Source organism: Streptopelia decaocto (assembly GCF_964273445.1).
Source record: "Streptopelia decaocto genome assembly, chromosome: 9".
Classification (NCBI taxonomy): domain Eukaryota; kingdom Metazoa; phylum Chordata; class Aves; order Columbiformes; family Columbidae; genus Streptopelia; species Streptopelia decaocto.
The window spans coordinates 15,888,701-15,911,346 of record NC_138664.1 but is presented as its reverse complement, the minus strand read 5'-3'; the positions used below and the strand labels follow the sequence as shown (position 1 = coordinate 15,911,346).

At 37.9% G+C, this 22,646-nt stretch overlaps 1 protein-coding gene across 1 annotated transcript in view; it reads left to right on the top strand.

Annotated features, from left to right (window-relative positions):
* TRPM1 (transient receptor potential cation channel subfamily M member 1) overlaps nucleotides 1-20,445 on the top strand; it is a 90,135-nt gene extending 69,690 nt beyond the window's left edge. The window contains exons 16-28 of the mRNA XM_082061007.1: nucleotides 461-490; nucleotides 2,934-3,223; nucleotides 3,724-3,952; nucleotides 4,375-4,497; nucleotides 4,840-4,971; nucleotides 6,927-7,055; nucleotides 7,769-8,020; nucleotides 8,704-8,878; nucleotides 11,400-11,420; nucleotides 13,097-13,241; nucleotides 15,310-15,509; nucleotides 16,633-16,765; nucleotides 18,652-20,445. Of these exons, the coding sequence (XP_081917133.1) occupies nucleotides 461-490; nucleotides 2,934-3,223; nucleotides 3,724-3,952; nucleotides 4,375-4,497; nucleotides 4,840-4,971; nucleotides 6,927-7,055; nucleotides 7,769-8,020; nucleotides 8,704-8,878; nucleotides 11,400-11,420; nucleotides 13,097-13,241; nucleotides 15,310-15,509; nucleotides 16,633-16,765; nucleotides 18,652-19,927 (3,135 nt within the window). The 3' untranslated portion in view covers nucleotides 19,928-20,445. The remainder of the gene's footprint in view (nucleotides 1-460; nucleotides 491-2,933; nucleotides 3,224-3,723; nucleotides 3,953-4,374; nucleotides 4,498-4,839; nucleotides 4,972-6,926; nucleotides 7,056-7,768; nucleotides 8,021-8,703; nucleotides 8,879-11,399; nucleotides 11,421-13,096; nucleotides 13,242-15,309; nucleotides 15,510-16,632; nucleotides 16,766-18,651) is intronic.
* Nucleotides 20,446-22,646: the final 2,201 nt, after the last annotated feature.

The following is a 22,646-nucleotide window of genomic DNA, read 5'->3' as shown; positions in this document are numbered from 1 at the left end:
ACATAAAATGTAAACCAGAGTTGTCACAATAGAACAGAGGGATTTTTTCAATGGGTAATTGTGAGAGGCTTGAAAACCTATTCTGTTTTTTACTATTTCCTACAGGTATCTTTACCCTGTGTGTGCTTAGAAGCACTATTTTTTTTGAGCTTTTGTGACTAATGTGGTGATTTTAATTCTTGAAGCAGTATATTATTGAATTATTCATTTAACTGTTCTATCTGAATCAAAATATTTCACTTGAGTGCAGGACAGAAAATATTATCTACCCAATGCCTTCCTGCGAATACAATTAAGAGGGAGATTAATTGTACCATTATTGGTACAATTATTTAGAATAGTACGTTTTATAATAAATACTATACTTTCGTAAATGAAAATGTGTTTTTCCTTGGCATTGTTTGATCATTGAATTTTCCCTCTTATCTAACTGATTTTCCTTTCTATTTTTAATATTCAGCCAAAAGCTCTTAAACTACTAGGAATGGAGGTAAGTTGAATATATTGTAAAACGCTGTTTTTATTAGAGCATTTGTAGGTACAGTTCTGCCCTTGCTCTTAGCTTTTTCACTGTTACTGTGGCTTAAAGTAAATTCCAAGTAGACAGGATCTTCCATTTTGCAAAGAGCCTATGAGATACTTCTGACATTGTTTTATGGGTAGGGTCTTGAGAGCTGATTAAATCTTTGCCCAATAGTCTTCAGGCAGTTTTTAGCACTGTTATTTAATAACACATTCCATGTTGGACCATATTGTCGATTTAATCATTCAGATGTGAACATCGATGATATGGAAAAGAGAATGTGACCCAGCAATGCTACTTATGGTCAAATCCCCCTTAAACAGAAAATAACAACTTATGCGCAAATGAGGTTTTATCATAGAAAAAAAACTTAAATGGACCGAAAAAACAATGTGGTATGACCTGTTAGATGCTGTCCTCTACTCTAAAACATCCTTTCTACCCTGGTGGCACCATGCTTTGTAAATGATGAAGATAAACCAGAATTTTCAGTCTAAACCCTGCCTCGATTACTTGTATGTCGATCAGAATCGAGTCTGGGATGTTGCCTAAAAATTCACTCTAAAAGAGGCACTTGTTTTTGTTTCTGAACAAAAATGTTAATGTAGACCAGGGAAGCATTTACCAAAAGAGGCTAGGTACATTTCTTCGTGAAGCATGCTTTTATTAACGCTATGATAGTATTCAAACACAGGAGATGTACATGTTGCTTGTGGTACACTTGATGGGAACTGTATCTACACACAACAGCCCCTTTTCCCCCAAACAGATAAGCAGCTTTCTTCTCTACAGAGAAAGTCGAGGTTATGTTCACTCTCTGATCAGCTTCCTGTTTTCGAATGGCTCAAGGCCAAAAGCTCAGCCCCTCGGAGGTGCAGCCCTTTTTAAACCAGTGGTGATCATACACATGTTGCTTAGTGCTTCTTCCAAAGAACATTTCTTTCAGTAAGAAATGTTTTATGTGTCACAAACTGAAGTGTTCTCTCCACTTGACAGTGGGTGTAGCCCACTCCCTTCTTCCAAGAGAAAGAAAAGGTGAAAAGAAAAAATAACATTTCTTTTGCTGGAGTGGTCAGTAAATTGATGTGACTCCAGGTGTCTGGGGTTTCTTTCATTTCCAGTGTTAGCAGCTCTAAAACAGGAAGTTTAGACTCCTTAGCTCTTTGTCTTTCTTAACCAGAGTTTTGTATTGATTTGATTTTCCTGGTGTGGAGACGACCTAATTTTTGGTCCTCCATTTGAGATTTTATGCCCTGTGCTTCAGAGATACTGAGCACTTTATTTATGTGCATGCAATTAATGACCCCTGAATTTTCCATAGGAGACAGAGGTCATCACTTGCAGTTCTTAAAACTGATGAAATAGAAATATATACTTAATTGTTGAGCTGAAGCATCATCTTTGGAAACCTGAGGTGTGAGGCTGAACCTGGAAATAGGATTTAAGTTCAAATTTTGTCAAAAAAGGTGCATATTGCTGAGCTTGCTTGAACGGGAACTAGTTTTGTAGAATGTTAATTGCTTTTACTTGCAATCCACTTCTGAGATTGGAATCAAGGTCTGCAATGATTATGAGCTCTGTCTACACTTATATATGCAATGTTCTTCCTACATTATTTAAACCCTAATTTTCCCAATCATGGCTTTTCTCCCTTCAGGATCCTGCTTCATTGTCAGTACTTTCCTTCAGTTACTTCCATGTTGGTTCCTGTAGTAATGGCTAATCCTCTCTATCCCTTTAAGAAATTGGATACTTATACGTTCCGTTTGCACTGCATACTTAAGAGGAGATTGCTTATTCAAAGGTGAAAACTCCCTTTAGTATCTTGCTGTTCTTAAGGGCACTATCTGCCTTTCTCTTCCATTTGCATGTTACCACCCTCCACCTGCATGTCAGTCTGGAACCTGCTTTGATACCTGTGAGATAAGCAGCACTGTTCTTCAGGAATAGGTGCAGACATATCAAATTGGAAATTATAGTGGAACCTATTCATAGTGAATTCAGGTTTGATAAAGGTCCATTGACACTGCAGTGGAATTCATTAAATATTAATTCATTGCAGATCAACTTTTGCAATTACATGTGTGGTAGAGATCTACTTGCAATGCAGTGTAAAGTGATGCCTTCAGTACAACAGGGTTCTACTGTACTAATCCAAGATGGGTGACTTGTAATTAAGTATGCAAGAAACGGTTCTCTGAATGAAATATTAAGCTGTGTGTGTTAACCCAGTGCATGTGCTGTCATGTGTTCTTTGTAGTTTTATCACGATTGATATTCATTGTAGCAAACAGCAAAAACAAATTAGAACTTTACCTATTAATATGTCATCTCAAAACGTGTTCTGTGCATGGTGCCATTGTCAGGTAAGATGTTAAAAATTGATGGGAACATTTTTTCTTCTTCCCAGGATGATGAGCCTCCCACCAAAGGGAAGAAGAAGAAGAAGAAAAAGGAGGAAGAGATCGATATTGATGTGGATGACCCAGAAGTCAGCCGGTTTCAGTATCCCTTTCATGAACTGATGGTATGGGCCGTGCTGATGAAACGGCAAAAGATGGCACTCTTCCTTTGGCAGCGAGGGGAGGAAACCATGGCCAAGGCACTTGTGGCCTGTAAACTGTACAAGTCGATGGCCCATGAGTCTTCTGAGAGTGAGCTGGTGGATGACATCTCTCAGGATCTGGACAACAACTCAAAGTTAGTAGACCTGACTTTCTGAGAAGCTTTACTCTAGTAAAGTACAACTTATTTCTAGAACATAAGTCCGCAGAATGCCATTCTGAGCCTATTTATCAACAGTAAACAAGCCAAAATGTGGTCTCAGAATCTGAAGGCAACACTAGCAGGAGAAGACTTACATTTTTTCTTACAGAATGCAGTCTTTCTTCAGCTTCTCTCTCTCTAAGACTAGCTAGTTTTAATTCACGAAGTTGCGTTTGGGATTTACTCACATAAATTAAGGGGTATCTGATGATATATCTCAACTGACCTTAAAATGTTATCAGTCTAAATCAATTCTCTCTGGTCAATCAAAATTTGTTTGAAACTTTCATAGACTGTCCCAAATTAAGCTTCAGACTCAGTTGTTCTTGTGTGTGGAAAAACATGATCCACTGTGAACAGAATAAAACCTCCGAAATGCAAGCAAACAATGATTTCTAAATCAAACTTCACTGGACTTATCTTGCATTTTCCAGAGATTTTGGCCAGCTGGCTGTTGAACTCTTGGATCAGTCCTATAAACATGATGAGCAGATTGCCATGAAACTACTGACCTACGAACTGAAAAACTGGAGTAATTCTACCTGCCTGAAATTGGCTGTGGCAGCTAAACACAGGGACTTCATTGCTCACACATGCAGCCAGATGCTCTTAACAGATATGTGGATGGGGCGACTACGCATGCGGAAAAACCCAGGCCTTAAGGTATTTCTCTTCTGCAGTTGTTTTCAAAGGTATAGGTTGTTGCATGTTAACACTACACTATACGTAGTGTATGCATAGAACAAATTGGCTCAATAATTATAGATGTTTTAGGAACATACCTGTTTTAAAGCTATTTTTTTTGTTTCCAAATTCAGGATATCTAAGGAACATTACCCCACAAGAAAGGAAAGTATAAATCCATAGAAGGCTTAGCATGATTGGAATCTGAGAGCAAAGTTGTGGCTTTCAAATAATAATGAAATCTGTTAATTGAAAACCTAACACCTTTGATTAAAATTTAGGTCTCGTTTGGGGGTCCACACAATTGGAATAGAGAGAAAATGAACCAGATATGAACATTATGCAATCTATTAATGTAAACAAATATTGTCATCTGAGTTGAATTATTTCTTTTTGTACAGGTTATAATGGGGATTCTCTTCCCTCCCACCATCCTTTTCCTAGAGTTTCGGAGTTATGATGATTATTCTTACCAGACATCAAGAGAAAATGAAGAAGGCAGAGAAAAGGAGGAGGAAAATGCGGTCAGTAACGGAGATTATTGGGAAGTTCTAATATCTCAAGAGTGCTCAGTTTTCTAACTTCTCTGGTTATGCTACAGGTCCCTTAGGTTAAAATCTCAACTTCCTCTGTGGGATCAAAATCAGTGAAGAGTTTTGGGAGTGTATAGGCTGCATTCTTAGGGTGTGTAAATTATCTGTGTAGTTGCACAGATGTACATAATTTGTATTTCTGTACTTCTAAAAAGAGCTCTGTTCCTCAGAGGAAGCATCATGTAGTTAACAGTTGGCGGGGGCTGCAGTTGAGGAAAAGCTACTATTTTTACTATTGTATATTTCTGAAAATTGACAGCTTTGGTCTTCCAGGATGCAAATGCGGATGCAGGCTCCCGAAAAGGAGATGAAGAGAATGGAAAGAAAAAACAAAAGAGCCTTCCAATTGGAACAAAGATCTATGAATTCTATAATGCACCTATTGTCAAATTTTGGTTCTACACAGTAAGTAATGACAATTAAACCGATAGTCATTGTTTTTCTTGCACCTTAACTTAAAGGATTCCAATGTAAAAATAATAACCAAGTAATAAATTAACAGTACCGACGTTCATGGAATCCGATAAGCAAAGCACTCCCTTTATTCTGAGAAAAATGCATAGACAATGAAACAGAATGAATAACTGAAGCGTTTGCTGTCAGCCTCTAAATCTCCTACACACCTTGAAGGAGGCCCTGTCTGGCTAATCATCTGTCAAATTCAGTGCAAGCTCCACAGTCCAGTCACTCAATCCAAACTAGGCTGGATTCTCTTGCTTTCTAAAGGCTTTGGCTCCTCTTCTACGTTCAAATATGCTTTAGGACCCAAGAAGTAATGCCATAAGTACCAGTGCTTCCACTTGCTCTCTTGACATTTAGGCTCAGATGAGTGCAAGCTAGGTGGAAGCACAGATCCCAGTCTGCTAAGACTTAAGAGGTACTTTTATTTAAATAATTAAACCTAAACTAAAAGCTTTATTTTTGACAAGCATCTCACTTTCTCTTTAGTGCATCAAGAATTATATGGTGCTAAGCTCTGTTCTAATGAAACAGAAAAAGTATTCATGCTACTGCTCATAAATTTTGCGTGTGCCCTTTAAAAAGGATACTGGATTCAAAGTTGGAATTTCCAGTACCTAGTATGTTGTAATATTATGTAAGTTTTAGTTTTAGCACATCATAATCACTTAAGACTATACTGATGCCTTTCTGCTGCCTGTATTAATAATTTAAAAGCAAAACTCATATTTCATTTCAAATAAAATATTCAACGTTGTTTCACAGTGTAAATAAATTACATTTTAGTAGATTAAAAAAGCCCCAGGCATGAAGGGCCTGATTTAGAGTGCTTTGAAATTGTTGTTTTGCTTTTTTCAACATATGAGATAATTCAGCTGCCTGGATCATATGTTCCACAGCATCTGTCGTTCTTTCCACTGCTGGAGGCCTGTGGCCTCTGCCAGTGTGCATGGCAGCGAGAGGGCCGGCATTGCAGCAGGCCCACTTCCTTCAGAGGAGAAAATCTTTCTAATGCAAGTAAGGGTCTTCAACACCTGAATCTTTCCCCATAGCCTCAATATATGTGTTGATACATGTTCATATGGATGTCACAGTTAGCCCCTCAGCTAAAAGGATTTTACTGCCTACTGTTTGGTGTTTCTTCTTTGATACGGTGATGCAGGCTTTTGTGCTCTGACTGAATTAGGCTTCAGCAGTAAAGTTGCTCCTGAGTCTAGGGGCTACTTAAAGCAAGCAAAATATCTGCAAACCTACGGTTCACACAGATGGTTTTAAGTGACAGGTATAGGAAGAGATGTTGCAGGGACCGATACCTAAAGTCTGCATTTCTCTGGCTTCACATGAAGAGTATATTCTGCCTAGATGGTCTCAACCACATTATTGCGGGGTGAAGAACAGGTGGCCTCTGTGGCTCTTTATTTCCCCTACCCCTCCTGGCCAGTGCTGCTCACAGCCCTGCTTCCCCATCCTGCTTGACATCTGTTTTGAGACCGTGGGTAAACATTTCACATTGAATATCTTACTCTTTAGAAAACTCCATTTTTCCCTGGAAAATCTTTTGGTTTATTACTGCTTACGTATTTTTTCTGCAAAGTCATTGAATCCATTTTGGTTTCTTATTAATAATTCTGGACTTCCAAAATCTCTGAATTTTTTACCAAAGCCTGCTGTGAGGCATAGAGACACCAGCATCACCTGTTTCACATTTACACTAGTAGTTACAGAAAACTGAGTGATACCTCTATTGACTTAAGCTAATAGTCCAGAACTTCCTAATGGAAATTAGTGGAGACTGATTTTTTTGGTGTGTAAGTCATCTCAAGTAATTGAATACTGCCTAACTGTGGAGGCATCCCAGGATCCATCACCTAAGGTCCATAAAGGACTTTTTTTTTTCGTAGATATCATACCTCGGATACTTGATGCTATTTAATTATATCATCTTGGTGCGGATGGAACGGTGGCCATCAGTCCAGGAATGGATTGTCATCTCCTACATTGTGACTCTGGCTTTAGAGAAAGTCAGAGAGGTAAAGTCTGATCGTACCAACATCTCATAATCCTTAAATTGAAGCTTGCTTTTAGAGGTGATAATGACATGAATTTGTGCAGAGGGTTGAGAAGCCATATATGAGAGAGAAGATTTCACAGAGTCCCAAAATGCTCATCACTGGAGAGAGTTTAATTTATAACCCATTCCCATACATTAAAACTTCTCTTTCAATATGTAAAGGGCGCTTGTAAGAAAGACAGAGGCTTTTTACCAGGGTCTGTAGTGACAGGAGAAGTGACAACCATTTTAAACTGAAAGAAGGTAGGTTTCAATTGGTCATAAGGAGGAAATTTTTATGATGTGGGTGGTGAGACAGCAGAACAGGTTGCCCAGAGAGGTTGTGGATGCCCTGTGAATATTCAAGGTCCAGTTCGACAGGGCTTTGAGCAACCTGTGAAAGATGCCTCTGCCCATGGCAGGGTGGTTGGACTACACGACCTTTTTAGGTTCCTTCCAACACAAACCATTCTGTGTTTCTATGAAAAGGAAATTTTGGCTGCTAGTAGCTAAAAATATTGCTGCTTGAGACAAATTTTACTAGAAGTGGAGGGGGTCTCAAACACCTATTGAGCATCACAATATTGGTCTTTTTTCATGACCATTACTTCAAAAATATAATTTGGGAGGGTTTTGTTTGTTTGTTTGTTTTTTAAATTCTTATTTATTTATTTACTTTTTTTTTCATTTCAGATCCTGATGTCAGAGCCTGGCAAGCTGAGCCAAAAAGTGAAAGTTTGGCTCCAGGAATACTGGAATATTACTGACCTAGTGGCTATTTCAGTATTTATGATAGGAGCAATTCTTCGCCTACAGAACCAGCCTTACATGGGTTATGGAAGAGTGATTTACTGCGTAGATATTATTTTCTGGTACATTAGAGTACTGGATATCTTTGGTGTGAACAAATATCTGGGACCTTACGTCATGATGATTGGAAAGATGGTTAGTGCCTAAACTGCTGTAAACTATGTATTTCAGAACCTCATGGGAAACTAAATTCAGTTCTTATTTTTAAAAGTGGTTTTCCATCCGCGTAGGACTGAATAAAGGCTGTGAAAAAGGTGCTGTGTGAATTTCACAGACACACGAGGTACAATACTCTTGCTAATAATTTCTTTATTCAAGAGGGAATCTTATTTCTTTTTTTCTTTTTTTATTTTTTGAACTGCCTTGTGGAAACATGTTGACTTTGCCTGCCTTCTGCCTCCCAAAGCCATAGCAATAGCAGATTGCTGATACACCAGGATTATCACAGAACCGTTAGTTCTGTAGTTCTGTAGACAGGAGATGGTACAGCAACGATTGTATCATCTCTTTGCAGCCACAGAAGAGGTCTGTGTTGAAACACAGCATAGTGCGCTTGATGCAATAGAGAATAGGGATTGCAAAGATTTTATCATTTTAAGTATTTTAAAATATAAATGTAGTATTCCTTTAAATGACTGGTTTTACTGTGTTTTTATGTATGCTTAATTCATGAGCAGTAGTTAAATACAAAGATAATATCAAGAAAATTCTTCTTTTGATTCTTTCTTATTTACTTTACTGTATGCTGGCAGACAGACATGCTGGTGTTACTGTTTTACCTGGAGATGTAAGAGCCTCTGTGTGGTCTCTCTGTGCAGATGATTGACATGCTCTACTTTGTGGTCATCATGCTTGTGGTTCTGATGAGTTTTGGAGTAGCCCGCCAAGCTATCCTGCACCCAGATGAGGAGCCTTCTTGGAGACTAGCTCGCAACATCTTCTACATGCCCTACTGGATGATCTATGGAGAGGTGTTCGCAGACCAGATAGACCGTAAGAGTAGAATTCATAGTAAGAGTCTGTTTCCTGTTTCTGAGGCAGATGATCAGATCCAAATTAATTATTGTTTTTAATTTGGAAGTAGTGTTTTGTCCTTATGAGTGTACTGTTGTTGTTTTCTTATGACAGACTCCAGAGAGTGAACAATTTTCTGTTTGAGAGTGATACAATCTGGAATAGTCTCCTATCCAAAAGTATAACTGTATTAAGTGTTCTGTTTACTTGCAGGGATCAACAGAGATTATTCTGAAACCTTATTTTCAACCAATGTTTTACTAATAGTCAGTTCCAACAGAAGTAGAACAAAAGAAATACCTTGCAGAGGAGATGAAATACACATATCCTTTCATCTCCAACTCACAGCACAGGCAATGAGCTAATACGTTACTCTCATTGACACATCTATCTACTTTCCAGAAATGATTCCATTTCATGAGTTGCTCACGTTCTTCTTTTCTACACCTGTGGAAAAACAAAACAAAAAAGGAAAATTCGGCTTGATTAGCTTCGGGTGTGGAAATAGCCTTTCTTATAAAAAACCTGCACAGCTTAAAAAAAGCAAGTCAGTATTTTAGAGGAGACAGAAACTGTCATGTTGCTGCTAGTTTTATGTTAATATTTGAAATTTGTACAGACAAACATGCAACTGGCCTCCTCTAGTGTGTATCACATAGTTTGTACTTTATCTGAATATAAGCTGCTGTTTCAGCATCACTTATGTGTTTGTTGTCTAGTATTGCAGTTTCAGTGCATGTGAGCCAGGATAAGCCAAGGGTATCTCAAGTGGGTTAATTCTCCCATGGGGAGGAATAAACTGTAACAGTTCCTGACCTTCGTGCCTCATAATGTGCATTTAAATCCTACTTCACTTTGAACAACAAATGCTTGCCCATGTAGACAGTTTGATTTCTTTAAAAATCAAAACTCACACCTTACCAACAATACTGATCTCTTCAATGTAGGTGGTGGTTCCGACTTCTCTTGTACTTCCAAGCATTTCTCAGTTATATTAGAAATGTCTTCAGCAGTGTGAAAGATTTTTGGGGAAAAGAAAGTTTGGGCTTTCCCGTTACACAAGTTCAGTCTGGCTCCTTGCTCCACTAACCTTCCCAGGTCAGAAGCTTTCGCTGTGTCAGTAGCTTAAACATAAGCTAAGTTGAAAATGGGTGGTTTTGTTGTTGGTTTAATATTGAAATAGAAGTGGCTATGCAAGGCGTTGTGCTGGCAAAATCAGACTGCATTACAATTATTCTGTACATTTCTTATGTCTAGAAGTCTATGGATTGACTTCTGAAGATCTTTTTGCTTTCAGTAAGAAATTTTCACTCTGATCTTTCTGTGGTTCTCTGTAAACACACCACAAAGGCAGCCTCAAAAGTCTTTGGGGAGTGATTGCTATGGGCAGTCTAACCTGACTCTGTGTCAGGTGCTTATGCATAGTTTTGCCAAGACCCATGAGTGCAAACAATTTATGGAAAGGGTATTACATCAGATTTTCCCTCTGAAACAAGGTAGTTAGACTTTTGTCAATAGCTTCACTGAGGACAGGCTGTCACCTAAAGATGAAGATCACAAATCACAGAATTGCTGATGTTGGAAGGGACCTTTGGAGATCATCTAGTCAAACCTCCCTGCTCTAAGCAGGGTAAATTAGAGCAGGTTGCTCAAGGACTGTCCAGTCAGGTTTTTAATATCTTCACTGGAGTCTTTCCAGTATGTCCATTTCTGACTTCTATGGGGGATTCCAGGATTAGACACACAAGTCCAGATACGGTTTCCTGAGGGTGCTCTTGTTAGGTTCACTCAGTTTAGAAGATAGCCATGAGCAAGAAGTTAGTGGCATCTAGTACTCAACAGAAACATACTCTTAAACACTAAAGAAGCCTGACTGAGCTTCTTTCAGTAGCATAGTTTTTCTTGCAATCACCATTTAGGGGTTGGCAAGCAAGTATCCACACCGGTAGCTAAAATGGGCTTTAATGGTGGTGTATGCTGCAGTAACATCAGTATCATGACTATTAACGGAAACATAGCTATTCAACAGAAACAGCTGGCAGACTCAAAGCCAGGGCGCTTCTTAAAAAAAAAAAAAAGAGAGAAATGGAGGAAACGTTTCCGTGATAGTTAAAAGAATGATTTTGTGTGATAACTTTGAGATGTTTTGTGTTTGTGGTGACCACCAGTTTTGTTTACTTGCCTGGAATATCGTGTATATTTAAATGATCATCTGCCAGAAGCATTTTGTGATTTATTATTAATATCATGAATTCACTGCCATATGTAACGTTTGCGGAAAACACAAAGAGGAAATTGCAGAATGCAATGCATTCCTAGCAAAGACATTCTTTCTAAGCATATGTCCTGACTGTTCTGACATTTGAGTTGCTTATCTTTTCTTGGCAGCAAAACTGTATTTTCAATAATCTTTTTAATTTTTTTCCTATATTATTCTGTTGTTTTCTTCCTTTCTCTCCCTGCCTCCTTTTCTATTCTGTTCCTTTGGAATGCTGTTCAGTCTATGCCATGGAAATTAATCGTAAGTCTGTGTGGAGAGCTGATTATCTCATTTAGTTGAATATATTCATTAATCTTTTTCTTCACTAGATACTGACATTCTAATTATAGGCCTCATCCAATATTCAGGTGTGAATATTGGTTTTCTTTCTTTTCTTTCTTTCTTTTTCTATTTTATTTTAATACAGATTGCAGATCAGAAGTTTTAACTGAGCTTATGTGGTTGCTATGACTTGTTTCTAGTATAATACATTGACAGTAAAATAATAATTTAAAAAAAACCTATGATGCATGAGTGTCATGGTATAACTCAATCCCTTTGATTACCTAGTACAATGTTAGTATTTATTTGGCAGTACTTTCATTGGTTGCTGTGAATAATAAACGCTTGACTTTCCTGTTACAGTTGTCTTATGATAAACAGGAAAAATGTAGGTCTGATGTGTGAAAAGCAAGTAAAATATATTTTATTACTCAGCATAAATGTCTCTTTCAGTTCACAGTAAATAAGATTGATCTGTTTTCAAATAATTTGAATTATTTTTCAGGTGAGGTTGAGGCATTGGGTTTTTGCAAAATGCTTTAATAAATGGTTTGTTTATTCACTTAAACTAAATCTGTAATGAACTTATTCTCAGACTTAGTATTTACTAAGATTTCAGATAAAGAACCTGTGGTTGATAAACACTTTACCTGCTACTAAATGGTTCCAAAAGTTAGCCTTGTATTTGAAATCAGATACACTGGCACTGCACTTGCATTTATCCAGCTCCAAGATAGCTCTTTCCCCAAGACATCATATGTATTCTCAGGACTACTTCAGGCAGTTATTTGGTGTCTGTATTGATCTGTTTGATCAATATTCCCATTTTTTGTCTCAACAGCCTATTTTGCTGTTGCTGCATGATTTTGATTTTATATCTCTTTGTTTTAAAATTTTATCTAAATTTTAGAATTATTGTGAAAAACAAGGCAAACAGAAATTGGCCTGAAAGTGGCACTAGGGCCACCTGCTGGTGACATTAACAGCCCCAGACACCACAAGTAAGAGTCTAGAGGCCATCTAGGGTGTCCAGCCAGGGACAAAAGGAGACATGGCCAGAGACAGAAGGGTCCATCAAGGACAGACACAGGTCCAAGGTCCCTCCAGGGCTGAGACCTGCACACTTGACAGCTCAGGCAGGGCCAGGTCTGTGTAGGTGTGTAGGTGTACACCCCAGGTGAAGCTGGTCGGGACCATTAATGTCTCAGATCCCTGATAAAGGTTTAATTTCAATTTTATACTCAGCAATCTGGGACCACTGAGTAAATCCTTTTATATCTTGGGCATGGTATGCACACAAGTTGGTTGGGGAATTTTTTTTTAAATTCCAGTATCGATACATATGTATCCACGTTAAGATGTTGTCCTAGACTATTACTATGAGAAAAAGACAACCCATGTGAATTTGAAGATAAAGCCACACTCAGCAGTAAACTTGGAAGTGCCTCGCTATTCACTAGTATGGGAAATTATTTTTGTATGCTGTAGTTAGAAGCAGAATTTGAAGTAGAAATTATACATACTTGCTACTGGAAATAAACTGACAAAATTTATTGAGCTCGGCAAATTTTATGCATGTGTCATGAAATAAATGTGAATAGTGTTTTTAAGTATCAGGCAATTTGTGAAAAATAACTTTCTTGGTTTTTCTTCAGCTCCTTGTGGGGACAATCTCTACGATGATGATGGTAAACGCCTCCCTCCATGTATACCAGGGGCCTGGCTCACTCCTGCTATTATGGCCTGTTACCTCTTGGTAGCAAATATTCTGTTGGTAAACCTGCTGATTGCTGTCTTCAAGTATGTAAATCATCATGCACTATCATTGCTTTCTTGTTGCCAAGATAAAGTTTCTGTGAGAGCCCATCATCTGATTTTGCAAGGGTTTGCATTTGCGCTCAGAATCTATTTACTCTATGAATGTGACTGACAGGTACTGGGAATTGTGTATACACTGGGAAAGAGTGGAGGAAAGGTTGCTTTGAATTTCCAGCAATTGCAGTAATGCATATGAGAGAATCTGGCTGCTTCCAGTACTATTTAGTGGATAGTGACAGGTCTCAAGATTGCTCTGGAAAGATGAAAAACAAAATTCCTGAAATGTGCTATGTGCATGATGGAAGCCCATGTAACCACTAGCGTACATGAGTCTGTGACAGAGGTGCAGAATGAAAATCTGGCTTATTTTTCTTTTTGTTTTCTTGTTTTGCTTTTCATTTAGAAAAAAAAAAAAAAGGTCCTACTTATATGATGCAGGAGTCTGTATTGCCTTGAACCAAAAGAAAGGATGGCTACATGTTTCCAAGATCTGCGGCCAGTCCAAGCAATGAGCACTGTGCACATTCTTAATGTTATTCCTGAAATCTATATTTAGACTTCTCTGGAGTCTAAAATTTCTACTGCTTGTTCTTCTACCCAAAGTGACATTGCATGCTTTTCCTGTAATGACCTTGGGGTAAAAAAGAAAAAAAAAAAAAAGAAAAACAAAAGAAAAGAAAAACAAAAACTAGAAAAACAAAATAGAATTGAAATATCTATTTTCTAGCAAGACTTCCAAACACACCCAGTGATCCACTTTTGATGCCCATAAACATGAAGTGTTGGAGGGTTTGTTGGCATAGGTAGCTGCTGTCACAACCACAAAAATAATTCATCGTGTGCCCAGAAATCCACAGCTCACAAAGCCTGTCTTTCATTTGATGTATGTAGTTTAAAAGGTCATGAATTTTCAAGTTCTTACATGCTGGTCACATCAGAGGGAATGGGAAGAGTCTTACAATGGTAGCTATTATTGGCTGAAGCACCAAGGAATCAGAAGTTTGGGAAGTAGGTCATGCTGTTAACTCCTGCCATCCCAGCATGCTTGCAAGCGGGAATTCCTGCTTTGCAGAAGACACAGAATGAAGGCAGATTGTCATTTATCGTCGATAAATAATCTCATGTGTACTTAGCTAAAAGAAACCAAAAGCTATGTGTACTCGAGAATCCTCTGGTTTCAAAGAGATCTTTTAACTGTTTTTGTGAATGTAGATTTTCTAAAGCACAGAAAGTTAGAAAAGAAGTGGACAGAAAATATAAAAAAGGAAGTGCCAATATCATCATTATAGAAGTGGAGTGAGCTGTCTGAGCATACTTTAAGATAGCTTGAAAAGCTTTTTCTAAAACAGAACAGCAACTCTGCTTTCTGTTAGTTGGTATTTCATAACCTTGACTAGTGTTATCTCTGGATCGAATACTATCATTTACAATTACAAACCAAAACATCTTTATAATGCACATTATTTTGGTGTGGAAATGATGAGGCCATGGCTTCCAAGAACAAATTCTGTTACAAGAATATGGACTATGTTTTCAAGTCACAAGTCTGAGTGAATAAAGTTTGAATTTAGGACATTTTGTGAAAACTTGAAAAGTCTTCTATGTAGGTCAAGCTGATTAGCATATTAAAGGCAAACTATGTGAAACATCTGAGTTTAGCACACTAAATACCTTTCATTGATTTAATACTTTGTGTAACATCAAAGACTGGCATGTGTTCAAAGAAATACTTATAAATTGTGCAAGTTTCTTTTCACTAACACCTAAGGGACTTTATACAGTAGGAGCAAACAGTCTAAGAGGAAGCTTGTTCGGAGTGGCACATAAGGGATGCAGAGCACCTTTGGCTTTTCTGCACTCAGAAGGAGCAGTGGAATCCTGAGATCAAGTTAATCATCGGTTCAGGAAGTTCAGCAGCATCAACGTAAAGCTGAACCAAGCAAAGTCAATGTGGCCTCATGTTGTTATTTAGCTGCAGCTTTTTTCAACATAGTACTTACTCAATGATAAGTAGAGGCCTAATAGAAACTGTGCCTATGTTCCCTTTCAGCAATACATTCTTTGAGGTAAAATCAATATCCAACCAAGTATGGAAGTTCCAGCGGTACCAGCTGATCATGACATTCCATGACAGACCTGTCCTTCCACCACCAATGATTATCTTCAGCCACATCTACATAATCATCAAGAGAATCTGCTGTCGCTGCAGGAAGGGTGAAGGAGACCAGGATGAGCGTGACAGGGGACTGAGTATGTAAAAAATCTTCTCTAAATTGACCTCTTTGCACCATATTAGCTGAAAGCAGCAGATTTTCCAATGCTGAACTATTTTGTTCACGTTGACAGTCAAGTGTATTTGCAGAGGACATTATGGGACAAAACTTATGTCAAGTTAACAGCTCTTGAGCTCCTTGGGCTCCGGAGGATATGCAGTGCTGTGCTGCTAATGAAGCCTTTCTTTAACATGCTTTCTTAGAACAGTGAGATGGCATGAGCTTAATCCATTTTTAACAAGTTCTAGGTGAAGTTTGTATGTTGGGGAGGGCAAACAGGAAACTGAGAAGGGATCACAGTTTCAAATGTCATCTGTAGTTTCAGCTCTGTGATTGCGAGCACTCTGTGTCTAAGAGTATCCTCACTTTCATTTCTGCATGTTAGAGATTTATCTGCCATTTCACAGGGGAACTGGGAGGATTCTTCTAACGTACTCTGTAATTGTTGATTATTTTCATTATATGACTCAGTGAAATAATCAGATGCTCACAATTATCCCTGTATTTCTACATTTCACAGTAAACGTATTTTGTAAGTAATTCTATTTCTGCACAATATGGTTCTGAGTTAAAAAAAACAAAAAAGGGGAAAAAAATAAAAGTGACACTCCCTCTGAATACAAAGAGAAAAACCCAAGAGCTTGGGTTTTCCTTACACGATTATCAGGTTTTGAAGATGTTATCCAGAGAATGTCTGGGAAACAATCTGTTGTATTAGATTATCTATAGCCTATAACTGGCATCCTTTTAAGAACGACATTTGAATGAAGGTACGGTCAACCTGGCAGAGATTGTCCTGTAAAATCTGGTCAGTTTGTTCAATGTATAGCACTACTGTTAAAAAGTGTAGAGGTCATTGAGAAAATACAGTCCTCGGTGGATGGTCATAGATGATGATCATAATGCATCACATTGCCTTTAGGGCTGCGGCCATCTCTGGTTAAGTACTTATTCCCTATTTACAAAATCATCTGTTCCTTTAGTGCAGGAGTAGAATCTGCAGTATCCGTATGTCCAAAATAATTTGCTAAATTGGATTTAAATTGACTGCCGAAGTTCAGAAAAAGGAAACTCATATTTTGTTCTTCTGTTTTGCACAGAGTTATTTCTGAATGATGAAGAGCTAAAGAAACTGTATGAGTTTGAAGAGCAGTGTGTAGAAGAATACTTTCAGGAAAAAGAAGATGAGGAGCAATCATCTAATGATGAACGCATCAGAGTTACCTCTGAAAGGTACCTATTATAAGAAAAAAAACCCCACACCACTTATCTGGAACAATGTTTGCTTTTTTGTGTCTTCATTATAACCAAAGTTAAGTTATAGTACAAAAGATTCAGATTTTGAAGAAAACCACCACCCATTCAGAAGCTGATCTGAGTCCTGTGTAATTATCTGTGCAGGGGTATCTCTAACAAGAGCAAGTTTTGTGTTATTCCTGCTGGTATGTCACTGAGGCTGCTGGTTTGGGTAGCTCTGGTACAAGAACATTTTTGTTCATAGGGAATTTTTTCCCTCTCACCCATCTGAAGATCAGAGTTATCCTTTTTATCTGTTTGAGCAAATTACTACTTGTTGAACTTCCAACCGCTCATCTAACAATGAGAAACATGTTGGAGCTGAATTACAAAAGCACTGAGGATTCTTCCCTTGGATCTACGGTTTGCACTAGGGTCCAGCACTCACAACTGCTGAATTTTAATCTCTGCCACAGATTCTCTTCAAAGCTTTTCAATATGTACTTCCCCATTTAAAAGAGAGGGAATATTCATATGTAAATCATTAAGCCATTGTGAGGACTAGGTAATGTTTGCATATTGCTGTGTAAGCACACAGTGATAATGGCAGCAGCACTTTTTTAGTAGGTCACTTGGCAAGACTGTTCCCAAAAGCTCTGCCTATTCTGTTAGTAGTTCTAAGTCAGTCAAAGGACGGGGTCTTTTGTTCACTTCCTTGAAATGATGAGAACTTCTCCCTGTAATGAAAATGTTACACGTTTTAAACATGCTTTCACCTTCATCTACCTTAAAATATTTTTATTATTAACTACTCCACATATGTATATATGTATGTATCTATCTATCTGTCTATCTATCTCTCTGGATTATAACCTTCTTTTTAACATTTCTTATGAAGTAGCTCTGTGAGCCATGTAATTCTTAAATGGATAAACATCTTTCTCTTGAAGGGAGACCCTGAACATCTTGTATTATTACATTAGAAGTTTGAGAACAGAGAAGTAAATGAAATTGCTGCGTGTATTCAAGTAATTTCTATTGCACCATTTATTCATGTCAATTTGTCAAAATCCTAGGTATTGTGGCAGAGAATAAAGCAGGGCTGGTAAGCCTCACTGATTCACTATGGTCTATGGCCACAAAGAAGATTTGGTTACTTCTCATGGCTTCTTATTTCTCATTACTTCTTGCTTCATCATCTTTCGTGTGTGAGAGCAAAATAATATGAATTTCTGCAGTTCATTTACTAGTGTATGAGCTCTAAGTTACATTCTAATGCATTACTTTTATATGCATTCTTCTGGTACCATTGCTTCTATTATGATATAAATGATAAAATGGGAAAAAGTATAATTTTAATTGAACTAGACAATAATTTCACTCCCTTCAACTGATACATAATTGAAATATATTTCCAGAGCTAAAGTAATTGCATACACACCAGCGTATGTCCTCTCTCATCCAGCTACAAAAACTGTTTTACAACATGCCTTGATGCTATTGTAAGTCATCCTGTGAGCATGTCATTAGAAAGTGCTTTTCGTATGATTAATTAATGCTTCACAGTGAGAGGACAACTGAATGTGAAGTGGGTGGCACATGCAGAATTGTTAATTGTAGGCTGTCCCTAAGGGCTGCAACTCTTGTTCTCACCTGGCATGTAGGTAAGAGCAAAGTTCAAATAGTCCTCTAATATGGTGTATGGAAAGCATAGATAACAAGAAAATGCACATGCTCTTGATGCTACACATAGGAAAAAAGAATGAAGCATGATTTGTAGCACAAAATTCTGCCTTACACGAAATCAGTAGCTGGGTGCCTATAATAGGTTACTGCACCATTCCACATCTTCTGTTCTATGCTGCTTCTTTTGTACCCAACAGAGTTGAAAATATGTCTATGAGGCTAGAAGAAGTGAATGAAAGAGAACATTTTATGAAAGCTTCTCTTCAAACCGTCGACCTTCGACTCTCTCAACTGGAAGAACTCTCTGGTCGCATGGTGAATGCTCTTGAGAAGCTGGCAGGTATTGACAAATCTGAGCTGACATACACACGTTCACGGGCTTCGTCTGAGTGTGATGCTGCATATCTCCTAAGGCAAAGCAGTGTTAACAGCTCTGATGGCTACAGCATGTACAGATACCATGTCGGTGGTGATGACTTAATATATGATGACAGTACCACTCCTATGTCACCAGCAATGGGATTGCGTAAAAAAGCCCATTCTATTGGTACCAAAGAAGATGGAGCAGACCCAAGGATGCTGGTTCCAGAACACCACACTGGTCTCCATTATACCTCTAGTGCTAATGCAGGCACCACAGCAGATTACAGTAAATCTACATTAGAAACTGCACAGAATGTTTCCAGACCCCGTTCTGGTTCAGCTGGTTTTGGGGATGAAAAGCAGGCAATTTTCAAGAGTGATGGAACAGTTCCTCAAAGTATAAAGCAGATGAATGCTGTTACCAACAGTCAGTCAGTACCAAGATCAGATTTTCAGAACACTCAATTAAAAGTAGAACGCACCAAGTTAGAAGCAACCATCTCTTATCCCTTGGACAAATCTAAAGCAATGCGCTATTTTCCCCCTGAAACATTCAGTGCTTGTCAAACCACTATGACCAAGTCAAGGAGCTTTATATTTGCACAGGGTGGGAAGCTGGTTGGAGGAGTTAACAACTGGATGGCCGAGTATAGTACTATCATGGATCAGGTGGGCCCTTCTACAATTGAACAATGGGCCACAGAGTGGAAATATGAAGTTGAGCAGCAGCTTGCTCAGGAACGTCCTCCAGAATACCCTGGTTTTATCTCTGAAGCAGAAAGGCAAGCAGAGCAGAAGCAGTTACAGACAGACACCGACGACAGTGATGTTGGAGAAGCAGGTATGAGTGCCTCTTACACCTCTATGCCTGCCACTGTCAAGGCTGAGAAAGAGAATTTACTATCAGTGAAGCCAGAAAGAACTTCTGGGTTCCCATCAGTACGGTCAAAGAGTTTGCACAGCCATTCTCGGAAAGCCAAGTCTGTAAAGGACAAATTAAACAGACCAGGACATGCCAGCAGTGTAACTAATTTGGTGGTAGCATTTGGCAGTGCAACAGAAGAACAGAAAGCTAGGCAAGAAAATGCATCCACAGAAACTGAATGTTAAAGTGGCTTGTGGCCCCAATTGTATCGGCTGTCAAGAAAGCAGCGTGACTACTTGAACAAATTATGGATTTTAAAATTAACTTCTAAAGAAGAATTTTGCATACATTTGTTTCTTTTCATTTTAAATTTAATAGAGATATGTTTGGTTCTTAAATAAATGCTTGCTGGGTCAGATGAAAGGAATATATTCTCTCAGGGGCAGGTAAAAAGTAGGCACGGTTCACAGATGCCAACAGTACAGATCTTTCTTTGCTCCATTTCAGCCTCTCTCATAAGCTCATTTACTGACAAGGTCTTACAAAAGCGCTTGAAAGAAGGACAATATTATAATGTAATAATTTAGAAAATGTTTTCTCTTCTTTTGGATTAGAAGACTTCTCAAACTGAACAAAATTTTAACCAACCTTCATTTTTATCCTTACTTATGCAGCTGGTTTCTTTGTGGCCATTGTGTTTTTCAGATCAAAACAAAAATGTTGGAGGCAAGGAAAAATTATGCAGTCCCCTCTTTCACTTCTGATTTCACGCATGCTGCTTTAGCTCGTCTTTCAGAAAGGCACAATGTAGCAGTTTTCATGCACTAAAACAGGTCTGAGCAGCAAAATATAGTTATGCTTGGAGAAACCTGACCCAGAAAGTAATGTGCAGACATATTCTTGACCTGTCCTTGAACTTTTGTGACATAATCTTGCTTTCAGGATCACATCTTTCCCCACCCCAAAGCATGCTGACAGCCTTAAACTGTTGAAAAACAGAGATCATTGTTTCAAAATATTTAGGGAGATTTTAATAATATGAATCCAAGATCCACATTAGTGTTTTGTATAAATGGAGATTACCATCAAAGTCCATGTAGAGTGAGAATCTGGCTTTTTTTTTAGATGCCCACAAGGTAAAACAAAATGAAACAGGGAAGGTGTTCTGATCTGGTGAGATCAAAATGTAGCCAATCTGTGTTTGAAGCAAATGACTCTTTCATTTTGCAATTTCATTATGATGACACATGAGGAACAAGGAACAGTTTCTAGGAGTTGGTCTAAACAAAAAATATATTTTCCAGATGAGAAAAGAAATTCTATGCATTTTCTTCAGTAAATTCAAAAACAAAGAGAAAAATGTCTCCACAGCAAAAGTGTTTTCTATTCCTCAATGATTAACACTGGAAATCCACATCTATAGTTACAGTTGCCTAGCACACCTGTCCCAACAGTGACATTCTAAGTACCAGGTTTTGATAGTTTTCTTCATAATAGTATGATGTTATTTTCCTCATTCTTCTCTGTTACCTTTTAGGAGTTTTGTTTTCCTAAATATTCAGCACCTCTTTTTGCAGGGGATACATACCATTGAACAGACAAGAAAGAAAATGAGTTAAAGGCGTCTTACTTGTTCACTGAATATTGGTCAAAAGTTTATGTTTAACTCATTTACCATCAGGACTTGTTAATATACTGTTTTGAAAAGACATAATTTATTTTTTCCCCCTCCCATCAGCTCCATGTATGTAGGTCTTGGTACCCCCTTGATGATGCTGCTTACAGCATTTTGAAATGCAGAGACTGATGGAAGACTCCACAAATGCATTGATGGCATCAGCTTTTATTGTTTGCATTACATTTTCATATTCCATCCATACTTATACCTTGAAGTACTGTTAAGATATTGAATGATCATGGTAATGGCATAGACATTTCTGAAAGTTCAGTCATTGTTCACTATGGATTTTTGCTAGCTTGGTTGTATTAGCAGGTTTACTGGTTTCACTGTTGTCAGAACAGAGTTGACATTTTGCTTTTCATGTGGGCTTCTCTTTTAGTCAACTTTAGGGAACCTGACATTTTGTAAAAACAGAATGACATTTGAAATTGTTTCACTTGCATGTTTACTTCTGTGTTTCCATTCTTTCCAACTACATAGCCATTTTGTATCTGTGGTTAATAATGCCTTTTTATTGTTTGCCTGCACACTCACCAGAAACTGTCATTAACAAACACAAAGGGATGCAGCATTTCAGCACTTTGCTAAACAAGCAGTATGCATTTTGGAACGGAATACAGTGGGTGGCATACCTCTTGTTACATGGTCTTTATAAAATGTGTGTTAAATCATGCTCTGTTTGACCAGTTATTTTTTTAGCATTTAGATTGCAAATTTATCAGATAGCATGTAGATTTCAAACAAAAACGTTTTACCTTTGTCTTTATTTACTTCCTTTGTGTAAAAATATTTATAAAGAAACCTATGAAAAAGATGTGAAATTAATTCAGTATAACAAATTTTTCACCATAATGATATCAAACCACTTCACTTACCTGTTTCTTCTTATGCAGTGGGCTGCTTCTTATGCATGGGCCAAACATTTTCTAAGCAAAGTTTCTTTTTTAATATTTTTCAGTAATTTCCCATAAAGTTCTCTATACAGTGATGACTTTATAAGGCTTGGATGTTTTCTGTGCTCTTGAATAGCATGAACTTGAAATGGTAACCCCTCTGCCATTAAATGCAAATTAACTACACTGACACTGGCAGAGTTATTTTAGACATACAGCCATTTTAATAAGACTTAAATATGGCTCTGTATGTGCATAGGACACTGATAGTAGATTTGCAGCACACTAAATGGAATAATGATCAACACATTTACCTCTCTGCCTACATGCTGAGAGGTTGCAAGTACAGGATTTGCATTTCCAAAGAGGCACGTTTAATGCTGCTTTTCA